General features: G+C 38.9%; 1 protein-coding gene and 1 long non-coding RNA gene across 2 annotated transcripts; both read right to left on the minus strand.

Annotated features, from left to right (window-relative positions):
* Window positions 1-11,015: 11,015 nt before the first annotated feature.
* Window positions 11,016-15,938, minus strand: LOC130459874 (uncharacterized). Its single transcript, XM_056827494.1, has 2 exons — window positions 11,290-15,938; window positions 11,016-11,201 (listed from the first exon to the last, which is right to left on the minus strand). The coding sequence occupies exon 1, from the start codon at window positions 12,135-12,137 to the stop codon at window positions 11,343-11,345; it is 795 nt and encodes a 264-aa protein (XP_056683472.1). The 5' UTR covers window positions 12,138-15,938; the 3' UTR covers window positions 11,016-11,201; window positions 11,290-11,342.
* Window positions 15,939-15,978: 40 nt separating this feature from the next.
* Window positions 15,979-19,912, minus strand: LOC110785983 (uncharacterized). Its single transcript, XR_002532754.2, has 3 exons — window positions 19,607-19,912; window positions 18,573-18,723; window positions 15,979-18,178 (listed from the first exon to the last, which is right to left on the minus strand). It is a non-coding gene; the product is annotated as an uncharacterized lncRNA (long non-coding RNA).
* Window positions 19,913-20,865: the final 953 nt, after the last annotated feature.

Raw genomic sequence — 20,865 nt, forward strand, 5'->3', positions numbered from 1 at the left:
ACCTTGCCAACATTAAGCAAAATGGCGCATGACAAATAAACACCCAAGGGTTAAAATCTAAAGTGTCAATCAACGAAAGTTATGGTCCAATTAGCCTAAGTCTAAAAGTCGCTTGGTCAAGTATTATAGGCTTACGCCACGTCATTATTTTGAGTCTAGGCCACCTGCTTGTATTCATACACGGGCTATAATCAGAAAAATTAATGAAAGTTCGAGTCTAAATCACAACTTCCAATTAAATCCCAGAAGCTGGAATCTGAAGAGAAGCAAAAAAAAAATATTTTCGATGTAATTCTTTCGTTAAATTTCAATAAAGTAAAAACAATATTTTGAATCTACGCTATTTGCACATTTTAAGAAACGACTAAATACGCTTGCAAAGTAAGACAATTTAAGGGTCCACCCTAGGACTACTAAAATTAAAGGTCCACTACAGGCCTGCCAAACGAGGCTCACTCAGTCTCGCCTCGTGACTCAAAGACCACAACCATCTACCTTTTAGCCCAAATTAAAAGGGGGGAAATCCCAAGAAAAAAAAGAAAAAAGAGAAAGAGAAAAGGGAAAACGAAAAGAGCGAGCCATGAAATACTTAGCCCGTACCTCCCAAAGTGCGAAATTTACCCAAGTAAACGAAGGAAAAGAATTGAGTCAACCAACCCAAATCATACCACAAAAACTACATAAAGTTCTACGATCTTCTGCCCTTCCCAATCCTCATGCTTGACTAATATCTATACAAATTATCCTATCTCATTCAACCCATCTTTCAAGCCGTCTTGAGTCACGAATAAAAAAAAAGACAAATGAAAAGTACATTCTACGCTTAACGTAAAAAAAAAAAAATAATAAAAAATAAATAGTAAAAAAGAAACTTTGCAAAGCACCTTTAAAGTTCGTCTAAAAAATAAAAAGAGCATTTAGCGCACAAAAAAGATTCGCAAATATTTGGCACAAAACGAAAAGAAGGAATCATTTTCAACGCCCAGAGCTGGGCGCCGGAATCTTTAACGCCCTAGCCTGGGCGCTGAATCTCTCTGCTTGCCAAATTTTGTCCAGAAGTGCTCGTCATTTTTTCCGCACATACACGGAAAAATAACGAAACACTTGGGGGGGTACAACACGTATTCAGATATACATACCAAAAAAAATACATGAAAAGATTTGTGCTAATACATGTACTTAATAAATGAAACAAATTTTTGGCCTACGGCAAAGCAGCAAATTAAAATAAAAATGAACTTCACTTATCTCATCCTATTTCAAACATTACGATTCCACTCGAACGTACTTGATTGAAATTGGCATTCTAAGAAACCATTTTCTGGCTAAGAACTACGCAAGACCTGATTCCAAATTAAATCTATTTAAGGCGGATACGTAGGCAGTCCATGATTCGGTCCAACCAATTTGCAAAAATATTAAAGCCTATAGAATAACAAGAATAAAAAATAGAGTCCCTTATTGAAATTTAATTATTTGCAATCCAAATCGAAAGAAAAATTTAAGTCAAAGGAAGAATCCAAGTCATCAAAATGCCAAAATGAGCACACATCGAAAAATAATAAGGGCACGTACCCTTGCCAGAAGGAGCACTCACACTCCTAGGCACTTAGCCAATACTCAAAAGATCGCTTTGCCTCAATTGAATGGGGGCTAGCGCGAGCATCCATGACCTCTAAAGTACTCGACTTGACCCTCCCTAAAGCAAAGTAACTCACTCAAAGACCTTCTTTCACCACTAGACACAGTCATAATCGCCAATAAGTAGTAAAGGCAGTAAGTTTACAATAAAGAGGATTGTTCTATGGCATCGCCCCATCGTTCCTTCGAACTCAGGGCACCCGTTCATGGTAATTCAAATGCTTGCGAATCTCCTTTGAAAAAAATCAGACATTATCAATAGGACTTGGCACTTAACCAAGGATCACCCTACTCAGACATATGACACAGGCATCTAACATCTAAATCTGAAAGCATAATTAATGAGAAGACATAATAGCAACTGGGGGCTAAAAATTGAAATGAAAGAGCTAGGGAAAGAACTAAGTATACCTTGACCTTTTGTACAGACATACACCAAGTAAATCTAAGTCAATTTGAAAGCGGTTTATATTCCCGCAATTCTGGAAAAGACGGCCCTAAAATCCTAAAGCATGTGCCACACGGGCACAAGTAATATCTTGACGCCTGCACCCTGGCTTCCAGCAAATCCTTAGACAGCATTCCAAAAATCGTAACAGTATTTTGATTCACTCATGTAATCCTGTACGAACCCTTCTATAAGTCAACTTACTTAGGACACCTCGGATTGTACACAGTAGGAATCGGATTCAAATAATTTTCAAAGACTTATTCGAACATAATAAAGTGTCATTGGTTTAAGCTAAGTATGCATTTATCTCGATGTTGCAAGTGAGTCAAAAAGATTTCTAAATATGATTATGGGTAAAGAAAGGCACCTCGCTTTTGGTCAAGGCACACTTCAACATGTGACTACCTTGACCATGGCAATGTCGCACAATACGACATTTACGAGAGAAGTAGCAAATCACTACTCGAACGTACCTCGCACTAAACGAGTCTGGTTCAAACTATTCATGACCCATGTCACCATGAATGCATAAAAACGTGTGCCAAGAATTATAACACCAAGCCAATCCCGTAGCTACAATTGGGGGCTTGAGAAAAACACTCTAAAAATGCTCGAAATGACGATTTTATCGCAAATTCTCGACGCTAATGCTGTACACACATCATAGGGGCACAATCCTAAGGTTTAATCGTGTAAAACAAATCTTAGAATGGCTACAACTCCTCCCAAAATTCTAAGCACTACTTAGAATATATAAAGTCACCCCACTAACAAGGGTAACCGAAAATCGCGAGTCACCAAAACTTCGATCAAACTACTGCACATAACACTCGCCCTACAAGCGCCTGTTACACAGTCTATGTCGTTCCAAAGCAAAAGCGAAAGAAAAATCAAGGATAAAAACAAGAAAGAAACATCTATAAATCCTCGCATCGAACGAAGTAATAAGCCGTGCACACCCACGCAGAAGGTGCTACACTTGTTCGAACACCTGAACGAGACGTGATGAAATACTCCAATGCAAAAAAAAAATGATGATATCCCAACACCTGGAGGAATCATCTAAGACACGCTGTTAGGCCACACAAGCTTACGTCGCACCATAAGTTCAACCATCCCACGGTACAAGTCTAAAAAAAAGAGTAAGGCATATCGCACTAATGCGGGCACGACCAAGAGCATGTGTAAAAGAGGCAAAGACTACTTATCGCCCAAAATCAAAATACAAGCCACACAACTTCTACATTAAGGATTAAAGGTAGCAAAACATTACCTACCATGGAAGGGATAGCTCGCACCTACACGAGCAGAACCCCAAGGCATCTTTCTCGAAAGAACCTACAAAAGTCGTACGCCAAAAGGAAGCATCCCAACATGAATACTTGGGGGCTCCAAGCTACGAAACGACCATAGCAAAATAAAAAAAAATCTCTCAAAGCAAATGTTTGAACGATCGAAAGGGCACGATGCTTGAGCCCACTTCATGAATGGGCCTGAACCCTATCAAGCTTCTAACCAAACTATTCAACATCAGTCATTGCTAAAAAAAAATGATTCAAGCGAACTGATTATTGGACCGCACGCAACGACCATTCTATGAACGCTCGTTCGCACATACATTCTAAGTATCGAACATTCACGAACACGTTCAAAAGAAAAAATATACGTTCAAAATAACAACAAGAGCGATCAAAGTCTTACGCCTCAAGGTATGTTCCTCGGGCCATATAGACTCGCCCAACTATTGCGATAACGATATGCCTTAAGAGCGACAATTCCTTTAAATAATCGCCCCAAAGCGACAAACACCGTAGTCCACCAATCGGCTACGGCTTCTCGAGAAATCATCACGGGAAAGTCCTGCCTGGGACGCACTTTCAACGCTCAGGACCAGGCGCCAGATACTCCGACGCCCAGCTCTGGGCGCTGAAAATCAGCTCAACTCATTGTCATCTCTAACAAAATTCTACGTTCCAAAAATAAAGAAAAAACAAAAGAGAAGAGAATACGTAGAATTTCCAAGTGAAATAAACGAATGAACAAGAGGCCAACTATGTCATCAAAAGACCAGCCCAAACAACATTTTCAACGCCCCACCTGGGCGTGAATTATTTCTAACGCCTAGGCCTGGGCGCCAAAAATGAGCCCAGGCCCAAAAGAAGCCCTGACTTCTATAGGGTCCTTCCGTATCCATTCGACTCGAAAATTGCTGATTTCTTTACTGAAAGTCGCACCTCACGGCTTTGTTAAGAGTAGCACACCACTACAAAGATCCCTCACACTTACGAGCACGATCCCAAACACGATCAAGGACATTACAAAATGCGTATCCCAAAGGAACCTCTTTGACAAGAAATGACCGTCAAGCACGAGTGCTTGAGGGCTCGAAAGAAAATATGTATTTCAAAAGAGAGTATGCAAAGTTAAAACAATATTCCCAGAATACGCTGTACGAAGTCCCATGTTTGGATAATCTCAAAAGATGAAACCAGATTACGACCTCAAGACAAAGGTCGCCGTTGATACTTATACATAGTCCCCTAATCAAGCACCCAGGTAATGGAAAAATTGAGCTGTAAAGACTAGCTCAAAACCATGAAAGATGATGACCACGAGACAATGGTCCGTCTAAGCACGTTGTCAACCCACATTCAGGTTGCAAGTAAATCCGAGCATCCCTCGAAAGAAAATAAATTCTTCAAAAAACAAAAACAGGCTCGCCATCTTCAGCAGGCAGGGTCTACGTCACAAACTGCGTAGGTCCTTATTTTCAAAAACATCAAAAACAGATTCGTCAACTTCTGTCGGACGGGGCGTCCACCCTCAGCGAACAGGCTCGCCATCTTCAGCCGGCGGGGTCTACGTCACAAACCGCGTAGGTCCTTATTTTCAAAACATCAAAACAGATTCGTCCACTTCTATCGGACGGGGCATCCACCCTCAGCGGACAGGCTCGCCCACCTTCAGCGGGCGGGGTCTGCGTCACTAACCGCGCAGGTCCTTAGTCGCTGCAGCGATAACTTTTCCTGGTTTATCTTTTTCCAAAAATCAAAAGATGATTTATCTTTTTCCAAAAATCAAAAGATGGTTTCCCTTTTCCAAAAATCAAAGGATGGTTTATCTTTTTCCAAAAATCAAAGGATGGTTTATCTTTTTCCAAAAAATCAGAAGATGGTTTCCCTTTTCCAAAAATCAAAGGATAGTTTCCCTTTTTCCAAAAATCAAAGGATTGGTTTTTCGTTTTTCCAAAAAAAAGAGATGTGCTGGATTTTCCTTCATTTTACGTCCTATAAAAACATGGGGGTTTTCTCGTTTAGCTAACCCTGAAAATGAGAATCTTTAAAAACATTGTTACCTCGTGATTGGGCTTGGCCAGGCCTGGTTACACTTTTTAGCTTTGATTTCGAAAATATCTGTAGATACTTCCAATGACAAAGTGAGGGAGTTTCTATACATCTTTAGATACTTCCAATGACAAAGTGAGGGAGTTTCTATACTATTGGTTAACAGATTCTAATGACACGTGAGGAATGTGTTAACACTTCAAGTGATGACCCTTAAGTCAAATGTTATCACTCGGGGGCTCGTGAGACCCTCGCAAAACAGGTCACATAGACCATGGCTTGTATGACGCACTCCGTCCAGTACTTTAACCATCGTCTCATCTCGAGACTCAGTCAAAGTGGGGGCTAACTGTAGACACCTACTTTTGTCCCCATTCCCGAAAAGGAAGGTTCGATGATGAGAACATAAATCTCCACTTGGCAACGCATCTCCTATAAAATAACGAATCTCAAATCACCCTTTCATTTCAGCCAAAGCTTCCATTTATAGAAACCTGCTAAAAATAGTAGTTGCCGTAAAAGGTAATTGCTAAAAGTAGTAAGAATAAAAAGATAGAAACCTGTCAGAATTAGGTGTTGCACTCCAACATAAATCCTAAAAGAGATAGAAATTGTAAAAGGAATTCTATTCCTATCGCAATTCGAGAAAAAGAGTTAACGTATTAATTAAACTCATAACGAACCTAGAGTTCGTAAAGGGCCCAGACGCATTCCGTCGTAAATTGATACGCACCAAATAACTCGGATTAAGTCTCTTAATGGACTCCGTACTCTAGAATCCAATCTGACAAAGAATTCTGCCCGGATCCGATTTTCAACGCCCTGCCCTAGGCGACGAAATCTTTGACGCCCAGTGCTGGGCGCCGAAAATACATGGGACGGATTCTTTTCCTAATCCGTTTCGTATTCATATTCCTGAAAATCTATCTTTCTACGCCACTTTTTCCTATAAATAGACCCCTAAAGACGACGTGAAAACAACATACAACACACAATTCCATAACCTGAGTATTGACTATAGCCTTAAGCCTGGCCTCACGCTGCGAAATTGATCCGGCGTTCTGTCGCAATCGACCCAAAAGTCGAACCGAACGCATCCTGTCCCTTGTAGCTGATGAATTAAGCCTAAATACTGGAATATTGCTTGGAAACCCGAGATTCGTTAAATAAAAGGAGAAATAGCAAAGCCAAGTGGTTAGTTTTCTGAGAACCGTGACGCACCTCTTAAGGGTGCGTCGTAATGTGTCCCTCATATGATTTAATCGCTTTCATCACCCTTTTATAAAATTGTCAAACTATTAACTTGATTGATCTATCACGTCTAATAAGATATTACCCTGGACAATTGAATTATCATGCTAGGTACCTTAAATCAATTTAAATAAGATAATCATGATCGATTTAGTATTATGTGTTGCATATTCCTAAAATCAATTCAGAGTAGTTTAATAGTTTAAACGCATGTCCCTTCAATTATTTAAACTGAGCTAGTAGCATAACCTGCCTCTAGAGTTATCGATGAGCACTCCTCTCGGTAGTTACAGTCCCCCGAACTCTCAATCTCTGCCCCGCGGGTGTACGTTGAGCGATCCCCACACCAGGGATCACAACGGAACCTATGGCCGTCGTGGTCGAACATAATTGCACTCCCTCTATGTCACGATAACCGGGTTTTGTCAGTTTTTCTTATTGTCGTTAAAAACTGAATGGCGACTCCTATATTACTAGTCGATTGGGTGTAAACTCACAGGAAATCTAACTACACTTGATCTGACGTCGTCACGCCCACGAGGGACGAGGTCATGCATTAGCCTCGTGCTTTTTCGACCCCCTCACAACATGTCTTGTTTCTTTTCCTCTAAATCCTTTGGAATCTGTGAATTATTATGCAGGGGGGGGGGGTTAAGGTTTTATCACGAGTCTTGAAAATTAAATCTTACCCTTGATTTATTTCGTGAATGATATTGATATTATAGATGTTCTTTAGAAGGTGCTTTGATTATCTGAATAGATATGATAGGTTGTGATTGTAACTTTTGACATATCAAGTTGACAGGACACTAGTCTATCTTCACTAACCATCTAAACTGGTTGTCTGTAGAAATTAACTCTAGCTTATTTAAGTTGTTAACTTGATTTTCTAATTTCCTGATGATTAGAGTGCTTGGTTGCTCGACCTGGATAGATGATGTTGGGTTTTCCTATGGTCATTGCAGATTGTGCCGTAAGCAAAACTTTTGCATTTCATCTCAACTTTGAGCCTTTTTTAAACTTGGTAAACTTAGTAACATATTGTCATATTGTTGTATGTCTTAAATTCTAGTATATATGGTGGAATTTACTCGGAAAGATCTTCGAGGAGGGTAAATTCGACGTCGTAACTAATGGATAGTCTATAAGCACCTTCTTGTGCATATATTGTCTTGTGAACTTGAGATAAGACATTTTAATTAAGATAATCATGGGCAGAACTAGGCTATTGACTCTTTTTTTTTTTGTCGAACATGTTGCTCCAAAAAGAGTGATCTACCTACATCTCACAAATATTCATCATATTTGAGATCAAGCACTGTGTGTTTGTTGAGAACTAAGTAGAGTGAACCTTTTCTTTCTCGCTTTCTTTCATGTGCAAAGTAGTTTTGCTGATTCTTTAGAAGCTCAAGTCTTTGTTTCTTGCCTTTCATAATTCTGTCAAAATTTAATTGGACCAGATAACATATTGTTTTATTTTGAGGCATCGACTTTTGGTATTTTGTCTATGCAGGTTTCTGTTTAGGTAAGAGTAAAGTTCTTATTTGAATAGCTTAACAGAGATAAATAAGGATATATCCTTCAAAAATTGAGTTTAACACCATCATAGGATCAAAAAAGTGTATGTTTGGATTTCTGTTGTGAGAGTCTTGCATATAAAACAACCCCTTCCACGAGATATTAGGTTAGTTGAAGTAAATGTTTATCTTTTAGGTCCATCACTATGAGAATTCAGCTCAGGGTTGTGTCACTATCCATGGTAAGCTGTTGATTCGCTGAGCTTGTGTAGTCTTAGATCCGTGTAACAGAAGTACTTCTAGTCCTTATTCGTTTGCCTTTTTTGACTAGACCATTGTTTCTCCTGGTGATGTTGTGGGTTGCGTGGGTTGCTTGGGTTGAAAGATGATGTTGCCTTTAGTTCTCAGATCTAGAAAGTAAACCAATTAGAGAAGTTTCACTAGATTTTTTTTGGTGGGGGAGGTGGTGGCTTTGTAACTGAAGTGTGATCAACATAACTCTAAACCATGAATCAAGAAGTGAGCATCTGTTGTATATTAGAGGTCCTCTGAGAAGTTATGATTGTCAAGGCGTATAAAGTGTATGAGTTGATCCGTAGTCAAATTACAATTTATGTGCATCCTTGAGAAATATTCTAAAATTAGGTTAAACACCCTGGTTGGATGACCAAATTGTCAGAAGACTTGGATCAGGTGCAATGTGAAAGGGGGCACATAGTAGGAGTTTGATTTAATTCCATTTCTGGTTATTATTGGACCATGCAAGACAATACATATATTCCTCATTACTAATCTGTTCTGTCGTGGAATTCATTTGTTTAATAACAACTATAAACTTTTGTTTTTGCAGAGTCCATGCGAGCATGCCTACTGTCTTGATTGCGCGAGGAGTGATTCTATTTGCTATCTGCAAGTGCTTATAGCTTTTGAAATTCTGGCTGGGATTTTTCTTTTAGATATACCGCGTATTCCATAAATGTTAGTTACTACTGAATGATGTTTCATAGTTTATGAAAGCAGTTCAATACGTCCAAACGGCTTGTAGTTTTCAATTAACCTTTGGTATGATGTTGATGAACTGTCCTAAGCCCTTAATCGTAAGATTGAGTGAAATTGGTTACATAAAGCATGGGCAACAATTACCTTATAGCCTTATAGGTATCCTAAGCCCTGATGCGGATACCATCCCCAGATAGTATGTTAATATTTATTTTATGCTAATGCCAGTTACGAATGTGAAGAGTTGCTGCATTCTTCAACTCTTTAGCGGCTTATATAGTAGGTGGTAATAAATGGTAGTAATGCTAATATATTTATATGTCATTCACTAAATCACGAAAATAGTTCTACAATCTTGTGCTTATCAGCTTGTCTTGTTCTGCTTTTTTAACTGGAGTTTCTTCATGATGTTCTTCACAACTTTGGCTTGTGAATTAGTGATCTTATGCTTTATGTTTATGACTTGTAAAGTTGTGATCCCTGGACTCTCTCTCACCTGCTTTAGTTTTCTTGTAGTTATTTCTTCGAGCTCCCGGTGCCTACTCCGCAAACTAATATTCATGAATTCAAGGGCGTGATTGTGGATTAGATACGAATGTTGGAGCATGTTACGTTAGAATCATGCTTTGGTTGATCTTTCACAGAGCATAAAGACACAACTTAGGAGAAATGTAGGTGGTCGTACGAAATGGCTTAATGCCATTTAATGTTCCAGCAAAACTTAATTGCATATGTATTTAGTTCTAATTTTTTGTTGTTAAGCATTGTATATGATACTAAATATTACGATAATTTTGTTTTTGACGTTTTTCTTTTGGTGTTTATGCTACAATTTATTTTATTTTATTTTAAATATAGCTGAAAAGAGACCCATCATCTATAATAATAGGTCTCTCCTTTTTCATAATAAAAAAATGTTAAAATGTCAAAGAGACCCCTGTCTCCAATATTGGGTCTGAATTTTTTAACAAAGAGACCCCATTTCTTTAACAATGGGTCTCCTCTATTTATCAAAGAGACCTCATTTCTCTAATGGTGGGTCTCTTCCGCTATTGAATTATTTTTTGAGTCACTAGGAAAACAGACCCCCTTTCACTAATAAAGGGTCTTTTCTTTCTTAATAAGAGATCCCCTCTAATGAGGGGGTCTCTTTATAAAAGAGACCTGTGAGATAGAGACCTGTCCAGATAAGGTCTCTTTGGCATATTTGAAAGGGTCTCTTTGCCAATTTTCGTAGTAGTGATATTCACCGCCTCTATCAAACCGCAGTGCCTTAATCTTCTTGCCTAACTGATTCTCTACTTCACTCTGAAATTCCTTGAATTTGTCAAAGGATTCAGACTTATGCTTCATCAGGTAGACATAACCATATCTACTGAAGTCATAAGTGAAAGTGATAAAGTAGCTGAAACCAACTCTAGCATTTGTACTAATTGGTCCACATACATCTGTATGGATTAAACCCAATAGTTCAGTTGCTCTTTCTCCAACTTTAGAGAAAGGTTGCTTTGTCATTTTGCCAAGTAAACATGATTCACACTTACCATAATCCTCTAAGTCAAATGGTTCTAGAATTCCTTCCTTTTGAAGTTTTTCTATGCGCTTCATGTTAATATGGCCTAATCGACAATGCCACAGATAGGTGAGATCTTAATCATTCTTTTTGGCCTTTTCGGTATTTATGTTATAAACTTATTTGTCGTGATCTAATAAATAAATTCCATTGACTAATCTAGCAGATCCATAAAACATCTCTTTAAAATAAAACGAGCAACTATTGTCTTTTATTAAAAAAGATAATCTCTAAGCATCTCAGCAAGAAACAGAAATGATGGTTTTAGTAAGACTTGGAACATGGAAACATTCTTCCAGTTCCAAAACTAGCCCAGAGGGAAACGACAAATAATAAGTTCCTACAGCTAATGCACCAATCTGTGCTCCATTTCCCACTCGTAGGTCGACTTCACCCTTTCTTAACCTTCTACTTCTTCTTAGTCCCTGCGAATTGGAACATAAGTGTGAGCCACAACCAGTATCTAATACCCAAGAAGTTGAATTTGCAAGTATACAGTCTATAACGAAATACCTGAAGATGGAACGACCGTTCCGTTCTTCTGATCTTCCTTAAGCTTCAAGCAATTAATCTCTCTTCCAATGCCCCTTCTTCTTGCAGTAGAAGCATTCAGATTCAGAAGTGGGTTGGCTCACCTTCATCTTTTCAGACTTGGTGCCGCCAGTTTGCTTAGTTGGGCTGGCCTTCTTTCCACCTTTCTTAGCATTCCTCTTCTTACCAGATTTCTTGAACTTGCCCCCACACACCATAAGCACATCTTGCTTATCACTTTTGAGCGCCTTTTCAGCGGTCTTCAGCATACCATGTAGCTCAATGAGCGTTTTGTCCAGACTATTCATATTGTAGTTCAGCTTGAACTGATCATGCCCGCTATGAAGAGAATGGAGGATGGTGTTTACAACCATTTCCTGAGAGAATCGCTGATCCAGCCGACTCATATTCTCAATGAGTCCAATCATTTTGAGAACATGTGGACTTACGGGCACACCTTTCTTAAGCTTGGTCTCAAGAATTTGCCTATGAGTCTCGAATATTTCGACTTGAGCCAGATCTTGGAACATGTTCTTTAACTCATTGATGATCGTGAAAGCATCTGAGTCGATGAACGTTTTCTGTAGATCTGCACTCATGGTTGCAAGCATTAGACATTTTACATCCTTGTTGGAATCAATCCAACGATTGAGGGCTGCCTGAGTGACCCCGTCGCCAGCGGCTTCAGGCATCGCCTCTTCCAGGACATACTCCTTTTCTTCCTGCATAAGAACTATTTGCAAGTTCCTTTGCCAGTCAAGGAAGTTTTTCCCGTTCAACTTCTCCTTTTCGAGAATTGAGCGGATGTTGAATGAATTGTTGTTTTCCATAGTTAAAACTACAATTGAAAAAGAATAAACAAATAAATAACCATTCACAGTTTATCTTAATAAACTTAAATTCTAGCAAACATGCATAATTTATCATTTATTAAGCATTTTATTCAAGTTATGTGTTCCGGCAGGTGTGAATAAAATGATTCCAAGACCCTTAAATCATTGAAGAATTAAGCACATTATGTATTTAGACTTAATTCTAAAATACTTTAGGCAAGCAAAGCCTTTGCTAATAGTCTAGAAACTACTCTTGGTTGATAGGTACTTCTAAGAGCTTATTAGGTAAACCTATCTCATTTTCCACGACACAAAAGGACTCCTTACTTATATCGTTGAGTTTCACCAAAACTAACATGTACTCATGTAGGGGGTTTTTTTTGTGCAAAACTTGTTTCCCGTTCTACAAGAGAGGCGGTTCTTTAGAAAACCATAGAATTTTTGTACCTCGAAGGAGTCGCCACCAAACATTGTTTAAAGTCTCGTTTGGAGAGACCGCAAGTGACTCTATTTTGGATAAGGCTTTGAATCCTCGAAACGGATGGGTGAGATCCGGGCACGGGAACGAAATGCTTAATCCGCGAGCTTTATAAATATTCAAGTACGTTGGCACAACATTTTTTCGAAAATATACCCTAGATTAGACTATGTGGGTTTGAATTTAGAGCAAATAGAATCTCTAATTGTATGGTGGTCACTTTGCTTTAAATATTGATTTAAGGAACCTAAGGCCGGTTTATCCAAGAAATTATCTTTGTTAAGCGTGATGTAACCTTTGTATTTTGTTGTATTTAGCATGTGCGGTGATGAAAGCAATAAAGCAAATAAAGCAACATCACAATACTAAATAAAGTGCGGAATTAGTAAATACAAGACCCCCTAGAAAAGGACTAGGGAGTAGGTCCACATTCCCTAGAAATGGACTAGGCAAGTAAAGATGCGGAATTGGAAGTGCAGAATTGAAATTGTGATATTGAAATTGCGGTATTGAAAGTGCGATATTGAAATTGCGGTATTGAAAGGTGCGATATTGAAATTGCAATATTGAAAGGTGAATAATTGAAATTTGTACTTGGGCACATGAGATTCGAACGCCAAGCGGCTCCTTCAAAATAAGTGCGCCCGACATGAATTCAAAGCCAAAAATCTCAACTTGGGAGAGGTTGCTCAACCCAAATATCCTAGATTTTGCATGTTAAACTTGAACTTGAAAGCTTGAATATTAAAGTTTTGAACTTGAAATAATTGAAATTTGAACTTGAAAGGATCCTAGTTTAGGGAAGTAACCATGAACAACCCTAAACATGGTGAGATCTTGAAAATTGAAAACTTGAACTTGTATATTGAAAAATGGAGTTTTGAATCTCAAAAGACTAAACCTTTAAATGTTAAAAGGTGTCATCTTTGATTACCCCATACTTGAAGGTGATTCTAGTCCAAAGAGGTGATTGTAAACAACTTTGGACATCCTTGAATCTTGAAAGTTTGCATTTTGTATATTGAAAAAGTTTGTATTTTTGGAAAACATGTATGATTGTTGCAAGTGGTGTTTTTTATGATAAAAAAACACCAACTTGCTAATCATTTTGAAATCAAAGCAACATAATTGATTAGAATGGGATTCGGATTTACCTATTTAGGTTTAGGCAAGAGCTCCCAATTGCTTTTGAATTTAGGAATTTTGTATGTGTTTTTGAGGAGCTTTTGAGTTGTATATTGAGGCGTACTGTCAGAATTACGATGTTGTATTGTTGTTCTCCTCCCCATTATGCTGAAAATGAGGGGTATTTATAGGAGGAATGGGTGCAAGGCGCTAGCACACGCCAGCGCAGCACGCTGGACCAGCGCAATGCGCTGCTGACGTGGCTTAAATGCCGCCAAAGCAAGGACGCGGGCTCCGTCCTTGTTTCGTCTTGTAGTGTTGTACCTGTTGTACGAATAATACTAGGTTTGGCGTTTTGTATGTGCTTGGAGGTTAAGGAATCATTTAACGTTTAAAAACAAGCCTTTCTCGGGTTTTGAATTCCGGTTTCACGGGACGGGGCCCGGCATGCTCGGTTTTGTGGGTCGGCGCCCGAATTTGACTTGCCTTATATGATTTTGAGTGGAAAAGGCCTAGTAAAACCAATGGGATGGTCCACTAGATTACATTGTACTTAGGATTTTGAAATTGAATTTGGAAAGTTGTATTTTGTACCGAGAACCGAAAGGGGAACGGTCTTGGGGGTTGGATTTTGGATCTTGAATTTTGGAAGTATTCTTAGCAATTGGGATTTCCGCCTGGAGTTATTCCAATCACCTAGTAAGGATAATGGTATCGTCATCATCCCAGAGGGGAGACACAAATTAGGTGTCTACAGAAGCCCCCACTTTGACTGAGCGTTCGGTTAGGAAAGCGCAAGTCAAAGTATTTCGAAAGGGACGGAGAATGATCAAGATGTTCTGCAATCGAGACCACTCTTTGTATGCCGGTACCTGCATAAAACAGGCGTTAGAAAAAAGGATAGAGTCTACCTCGGTGCGGTTGGTGATGACTCCGGTTTGTACTTGTACTTTTCCGCCTTCAGTTCAGGACGGAGCTTGGCATCGAAAATTTTGAATCTTGAATTTTTTGAATTTTTGAATTTTTGAATACCCGGAGTTAATCCGTTGGGGATGTGCTTTGCTGGGGATAAGAGCTTTTTACTGGCCCTTAAAATTTTGGAATTTTGACTGACATTCTTGGAGCTTGGGTTCGTTGGGAGTTGAACGCCTGAGTCGTTGTATTTTTTGGACTTTATATTCTTGAAATATTCATCTGTTTGTACTTGGAGATACAGGTGTATTCCCGTATTTTCGATGGATGGTCCGATGCGAAGTTTGATGCTTGGTGCGGAAGACCGTAGCAGTAAAGGACGTGCAATCAGCACGGGAGACCGCGCGCGCTGAAGATTCGCGCATGCAGTGGGCAGCGCTGGGCACTGGGGCGGCGTACGGCGTGGGGCTGCGCTATATAAGCGCCCCTTGCCGTGCCATTATGAGTAGCAACATCTTGCTTTCTTGCTCTCTTTCTCTCTCAAAGGTCGAATTATCTTCCCTTGGTCTTGTTCTTGCCTCATCCATGTAAGTATTTCATGTTTTGCTTATGAAATAACTCTAGGATTGCATGTAGTTTTGATTTTCTCGTACTTTGAAATGATGCTTGTATGCTTAAGCTTCTTGAATCTTGTGGAAGATTGTTTGATAGCCATTTGAACTTGAACTGTTGGAACTTGTAGTTTTGAATTTTTTGAAAGTTTTCTTGAATGTATATTTTTGTATCGGCTTCGGCACGGATAGCCTAGGCGTTGATGTAGATCTTGTATACTTTCTTTGGCATGGATAGCCTAGGCGTTGGTGTTTGAACTTGTATACCTGCTTCGGCATGGGTAGCCTAGGCGTTGGTGTTGAACTTGTATACCTGCTTTGGCATGGGTAGCCTAGGCGTTGGTGTTGGACTTGTACTTTGAACTAGAGGTCCACTGGGGATTTATTTTGAATTTTTTGACTTTGTATAGGCTAGTATAGGATATCCCCTAGTTTAGAATTTTGACACTTTGTACTTCACTTGATTTAGTATGCCTCGTCACACTCGGAGAAAGCTCGCCGAATCGTCGGTGGTTCGAGCTGCTGAGGAGGACGCTTCGAATGATGAAGCGGATGCAATAAACACGCCAGACGGGGGTATGGTTCCCCAGGATGCGCCTACTTTTGCTGGTACTGGTTGGAGCCCTTCCGACCTGGTGTTTCGGCCAGAGTGGCACTTGTCTCAACGGCCTCGCGCTGGCATGGTGAGTCTTGTACTGTGTTTTGAGTTTGTATTTTGTATTTGTATAGGTTTGGAGTTAACTCGTTCACCTGTAGGCCGAGGGTTAGGCTCTTTCTCCTAGCCTTGGTGAGCAGAGTGATGGTCCCGAGTAGGAACAGTCGGGTGCACATCAGGTTTCTGTCCGTTCTGAGGGACTTGAGAGATGTTTCGAGCTATAACTGGGGTGGCTTGGCATATAGCCACCTCTTGTACGAGATGAAGCGGGCTTCCCGGACTGCGCTGGGGAGTGACCCGAGCATGGCTGCTCTGTGGAGTGCGCTGGAGGTATTTAAGACTAAAATGACTAATTTCGGTCCCAACTTTCAACTAATGAAATTAAATAAGTATTTTAAAGTCTGTACATGTTTTATACACTTAGTTTTATATATACTAATTCTCACCCATTTTGGTGAAGTTATGCACATTTAAGACTCATTTGATCACTATCGGCCATATTTTGACTAAAATGGCTAATTTCGATCCCAACTTTCAACTAATGAACTTATATGAGTATTTTAAAGTTTTTCCATGTTTGATACACTTAGTTTTATGTTTCAATGACTCATTCTCACACATTTTGGTGAAGTTATGCACATTTAAGCCTCGTTAGCTCATTATCGGTCACATTTTGACTAAAATGGCTAATTTCGATCCCAACTTTCAACTAATTAACTTAAATGAGTATTTTAAAGTCTTTCCATGTTTAATACAATTAGTTTTATGTTTCAAATACTCATTCTCACCCATTTGGTGAAGTTATGCACATTTAAGTCTCGTTAGTTCATTATCGGTCACGTTTTGACTAAAATGGCTAATTTCGGTCCTAACTTTCAACTAATGAACTTAAATGAGTATTTTAAAGTCTTTCCATGTTTAATACACTTAGTTTTATGTTTCAAAGACTCATTCTCACCATTTTGGTGAAGTTATGCACATTTAAGCTTCGTTAGTTCATTATCGGTCACGTTTTGACTAAAATGGCTAATTTCGGTCCCAACTTTCAACTAATGAACTTAAATGAGTATTTTAAAGTCTTTCCATGTTTAATACACTTAGTTTTATGTTTCACAGACTCATTCTCACCATTTTGGTGAAGTTATGCAAATTTAAGCTTTGTTAGTTCATTATCGGTCACATTTTGACTAAAATGGCTAATTTCGATCCCAACTTTCAACTAATGAACTTAAATGAGTAATTTAAAGTCTTTCTATGTTTAACATACTTAATTTTATGTTTCAGATGCTTATTCTCACATACTTTGGTCAAATTATGCACATTTAAGACTTGTTTGATCATTATAGGCCACATTTTGACTAAAATGACTTATTTCGGTTCTAACTTTCAACCAATGAACCTATATAAGTATTTAAAACCCTTTATATGTTTAATATATACTTAGATATATGTTTCAAATACTCATTCTCGCCTACTTTAGTCAAGTTATGCATATATGAAACTCGTTTGATAAGTATAGGTTACATTTTGACTAAAATGGCTTATTTCGGTCGAAACTTTAGACTAATGAACCTAAATGGGTATTTTAAACCCTTTACATTTTTAATACACTTAGCTTTATGTTTCAAAAACTCATTATCACCGACTTTGGTCAAGTTATACACATTTAAGGTTCATTTGATCATTATAGGTCACATTTTGGCTTAAATGATTTATTTCGGTCCCACCTTTCAACTAATGAACCTAAATGAGTATTTTAAACCCTTAACATGTTTAATACACTTAGATTTATGTTTCAAAGACTACCGTGAGTGTTTGTTTTAATATCGATATGTTATCGACCTACATTAATCAAGAGAAAAGGTGAAATGAAATCAATGACTGTCATGCTTGGTCATGATTATGCACCTATGGAAGAAAATGCGGAAGGAAAATTATCAAACAAATTCTTAAGGTTCAACCATTGTGATTTTCACATTGAGAAAATTAACAGTTTAAAGAGCAACAAATTTACAAGGATTGCTGTAAAAAATTTAGAACAAAATTTAAGATTGTAGACTGGTCAAGACCAACTATACTGATTTTCATTGATCAAAAGATCCAAAACTTTTTTTAATACATAGTTAAATCTATGTTATTTTTTGGCTTATTACTGCTAAACTCAAAATTATGCTCGAAAAAGGTCAACTGGGAAACACAACAGAGCATGAACTGGTATTTGGCACCAAAGATTGAGATCTTACAGTCCACTCATAAACTGTAGAACACAAACAAAACATGTTGTCAACTGGATAAAAGAAAACATTAGAAATGAAGGTAACAAATCATAATTTCACTCACAAAAAAACAGTATTCTCAACATCCAAATAAACCATATTTACAAGGACAAAATCGTGGTCACCAACACCTCTAACCGTTCTCAGTAGACTCGTACAAAATGGCAGTTCATGCATACTGAATACTCTGAACTACATGCATGATGCCTCAAATGCCTTGTTGTTCAGTGAATCTAATGATTTATCATGTTTCACACACAACGGCAAAGCAATACAGCACATAAAATGAGGGGCTAATGATACAAAAGGAATTAAGTCAGGAAAAACATGATAACTTAAATGAACTGGAAACGCATAAGAAGCTTGACTGATTACCTGAACACATTCAACAGCATTAGATCCTACAAGGTATTAGGCACCCACACTTATCAAGAATGCTAAATGCAGTGCACATTGGCTTAAGCATCTCAGGATTCACGAGTCTTAGTTCAGCTCTTCCCTGCAGTTTCTAGCAGTTCTATGACACCTGAAAATTCAGGAATGTATCATTGTTCATAACATTATAGCTTATGTCACTGCATATACAATTGCAAATCTATGAAGAGTTTGTCAGACAAGTAAGGCTCACCAAAAGATGACAGTATAGAGCCAATCTTTCTTCAATCCTCAGTCAAACTCTAGCTCTAATTCAGGCTTCATAGCCAGTTAACTTAATCGCTTTAATATTTATTTTCTTCAAAAGAAATCCCACTAGTTTTTACATTCATCCACCAGAGGCCAGGAATAAAAACATGATACAAATTAAAAAAAACCTCATTCCTATACTACATTACACACCCCACTACAATCTCCAATGAAAAACCAACCAACACACGGCTTCCCTGACTACTACATTCCGCACCTAACTACAGGCACCATTGCAAAAACAACTAAAACACGGCTTCCCTAACTACTGCTTTCCACACCCCATTACAGTCACCAACTCACCATTGCAACAACAGCTAAAACACGACTCCCCTGACGACTACATACTACATTCAACACCCCACTACAATCACCCTTGCAAACACAACTAAAACATGGCTTTCCTAGCTAATTTGATTAATATATAAACAGGTAATATTTGATTATTTTGTGCAATTGCAGCACTGTTCTTCGAGTATTGACAAACAAAAACAATAGTAAACAAATTTAGAAAGAGCAATTAAAAAAAGATTGGTAAAAGTGATGAACCTAAGTCATATTTGTGTAAACCCAATCCGTAAGTAAACCAAAGAAATCTTACACGAATTCGTAACAAGCTAAGCTTATATAGATTTCCAGTTACAGCTAATTCGTCATTTCCTTATCAATTCGTCATTACAGTAACAAGCTTATAGGAAACAAATAACTAAATTTAAATTACAAACCTATATGAGATAAGGAGGAGCGACGCCTTTATGCTGTGGTCGCGGAAGGAAGAGGACAAATTCTGTGGTGGGGGGAAACATCGGCGATGCGGCGGTGGGGAGCAGCTGCGGCGATGCGGCGGTGGGAGTGCGGTGTGTGTTGTGAGTATTGATTTCCTGCCCAGATAACCGCAGAGGGGAAGAGAAGAGAAACTAGGAGCCGGAAACCAGAGAGGGGAAGGTGAGAGTAGGTTTTAGGGAAACCAGAGAAGAGGAAGGAGAGGAGAAGCGGGAAAAGAAAAAATGTTGGGAATTATTTTTAGAAATACTTTGTGCGGCTCGTTTTTAAATTGAGCCCGCACTTGAGTTTAAAGCCCGCACTTAAAGTCAAGTGCTGCCAATTTTTTAAAATGAGCCCGCACTTGCTAAATTTTTTTTTTTTTTTTTGGGTGCTCTCAAGTGCTGCCAATTTACTAAATGAGCCGCACTTGAAGGGAAGCACATGGCGATTTTTCTACTAGTGATATGATGTTTTCTTGTATGAACTGGGCCACTTGCTTGGAACCCAACACTTTGAATGACCTTGCCTCGACCCACTCAGTGAAATAGTCAATTGCGACCAGTATGAATTCATGACCCCCGGTGCCTGTTGGAGTGACATTACCAATGACGTCGATACCCCAAGATGAGAATGGCCATGGTGACGACTGAGAATATAGCAAGGATGGAGGAGTGTGCTTCAAATTTGCACACTTTTGGCAGGTAGGACATTTCTTGACAAAGGAGTAACAATCCCGTTCGAGGGTAGTCCAGTAATATCGAGCCCTCATGACTTTGAGGGCCAACATCTTCCCATTCATGTGGGTACCATAGACTCTGGCATGCACGGTGTCCATGACTCTTTGTGCCTCGTGCTTGTCAACACATAGGAGATTGGGTCCGCTATGGGACCTCTTGTATAAAACGCCTCCTTCTATGACGAAATTGGCTGATTGTAATCGTAAAGCCCTTTGACTCTTGCTTGAAAAGTGCGGGGGATACCTAGAGTTTTGCAGATACATTTGAATGTCTGTAAACCAAGGCTCGTCTCTGTCAGGCTCGATGTCGTCAATAGCATGGACATATGCTTCTTCTTGATGTGTTTCAATTGTAAGTGGCATTTCAGCCTTGCCATTTGGAATGTTGATCATTGATGCTAGCTTTGCCAGTGCGTCGGCGAATTGATTCTCCTCTCTCAAGAGGTATGTGTAGCGAAGCTCTTCTACTTGCTCAGACAGGTT

This window comes from Spinacia oleracea, chromosome 4 (genome assembly GCF_020520425.1).
Source record: "Spinacia oleracea cultivar Varoflay chromosome 4, BTI_SOV_V1, whole genome shotgun sequence".
Lineage (NCBI taxonomy): Eukaryota > Viridiplantae > Streptophyta > Magnoliopsida > Caryophyllales > Amaranthaceae > Spinacia > Spinacia oleracea.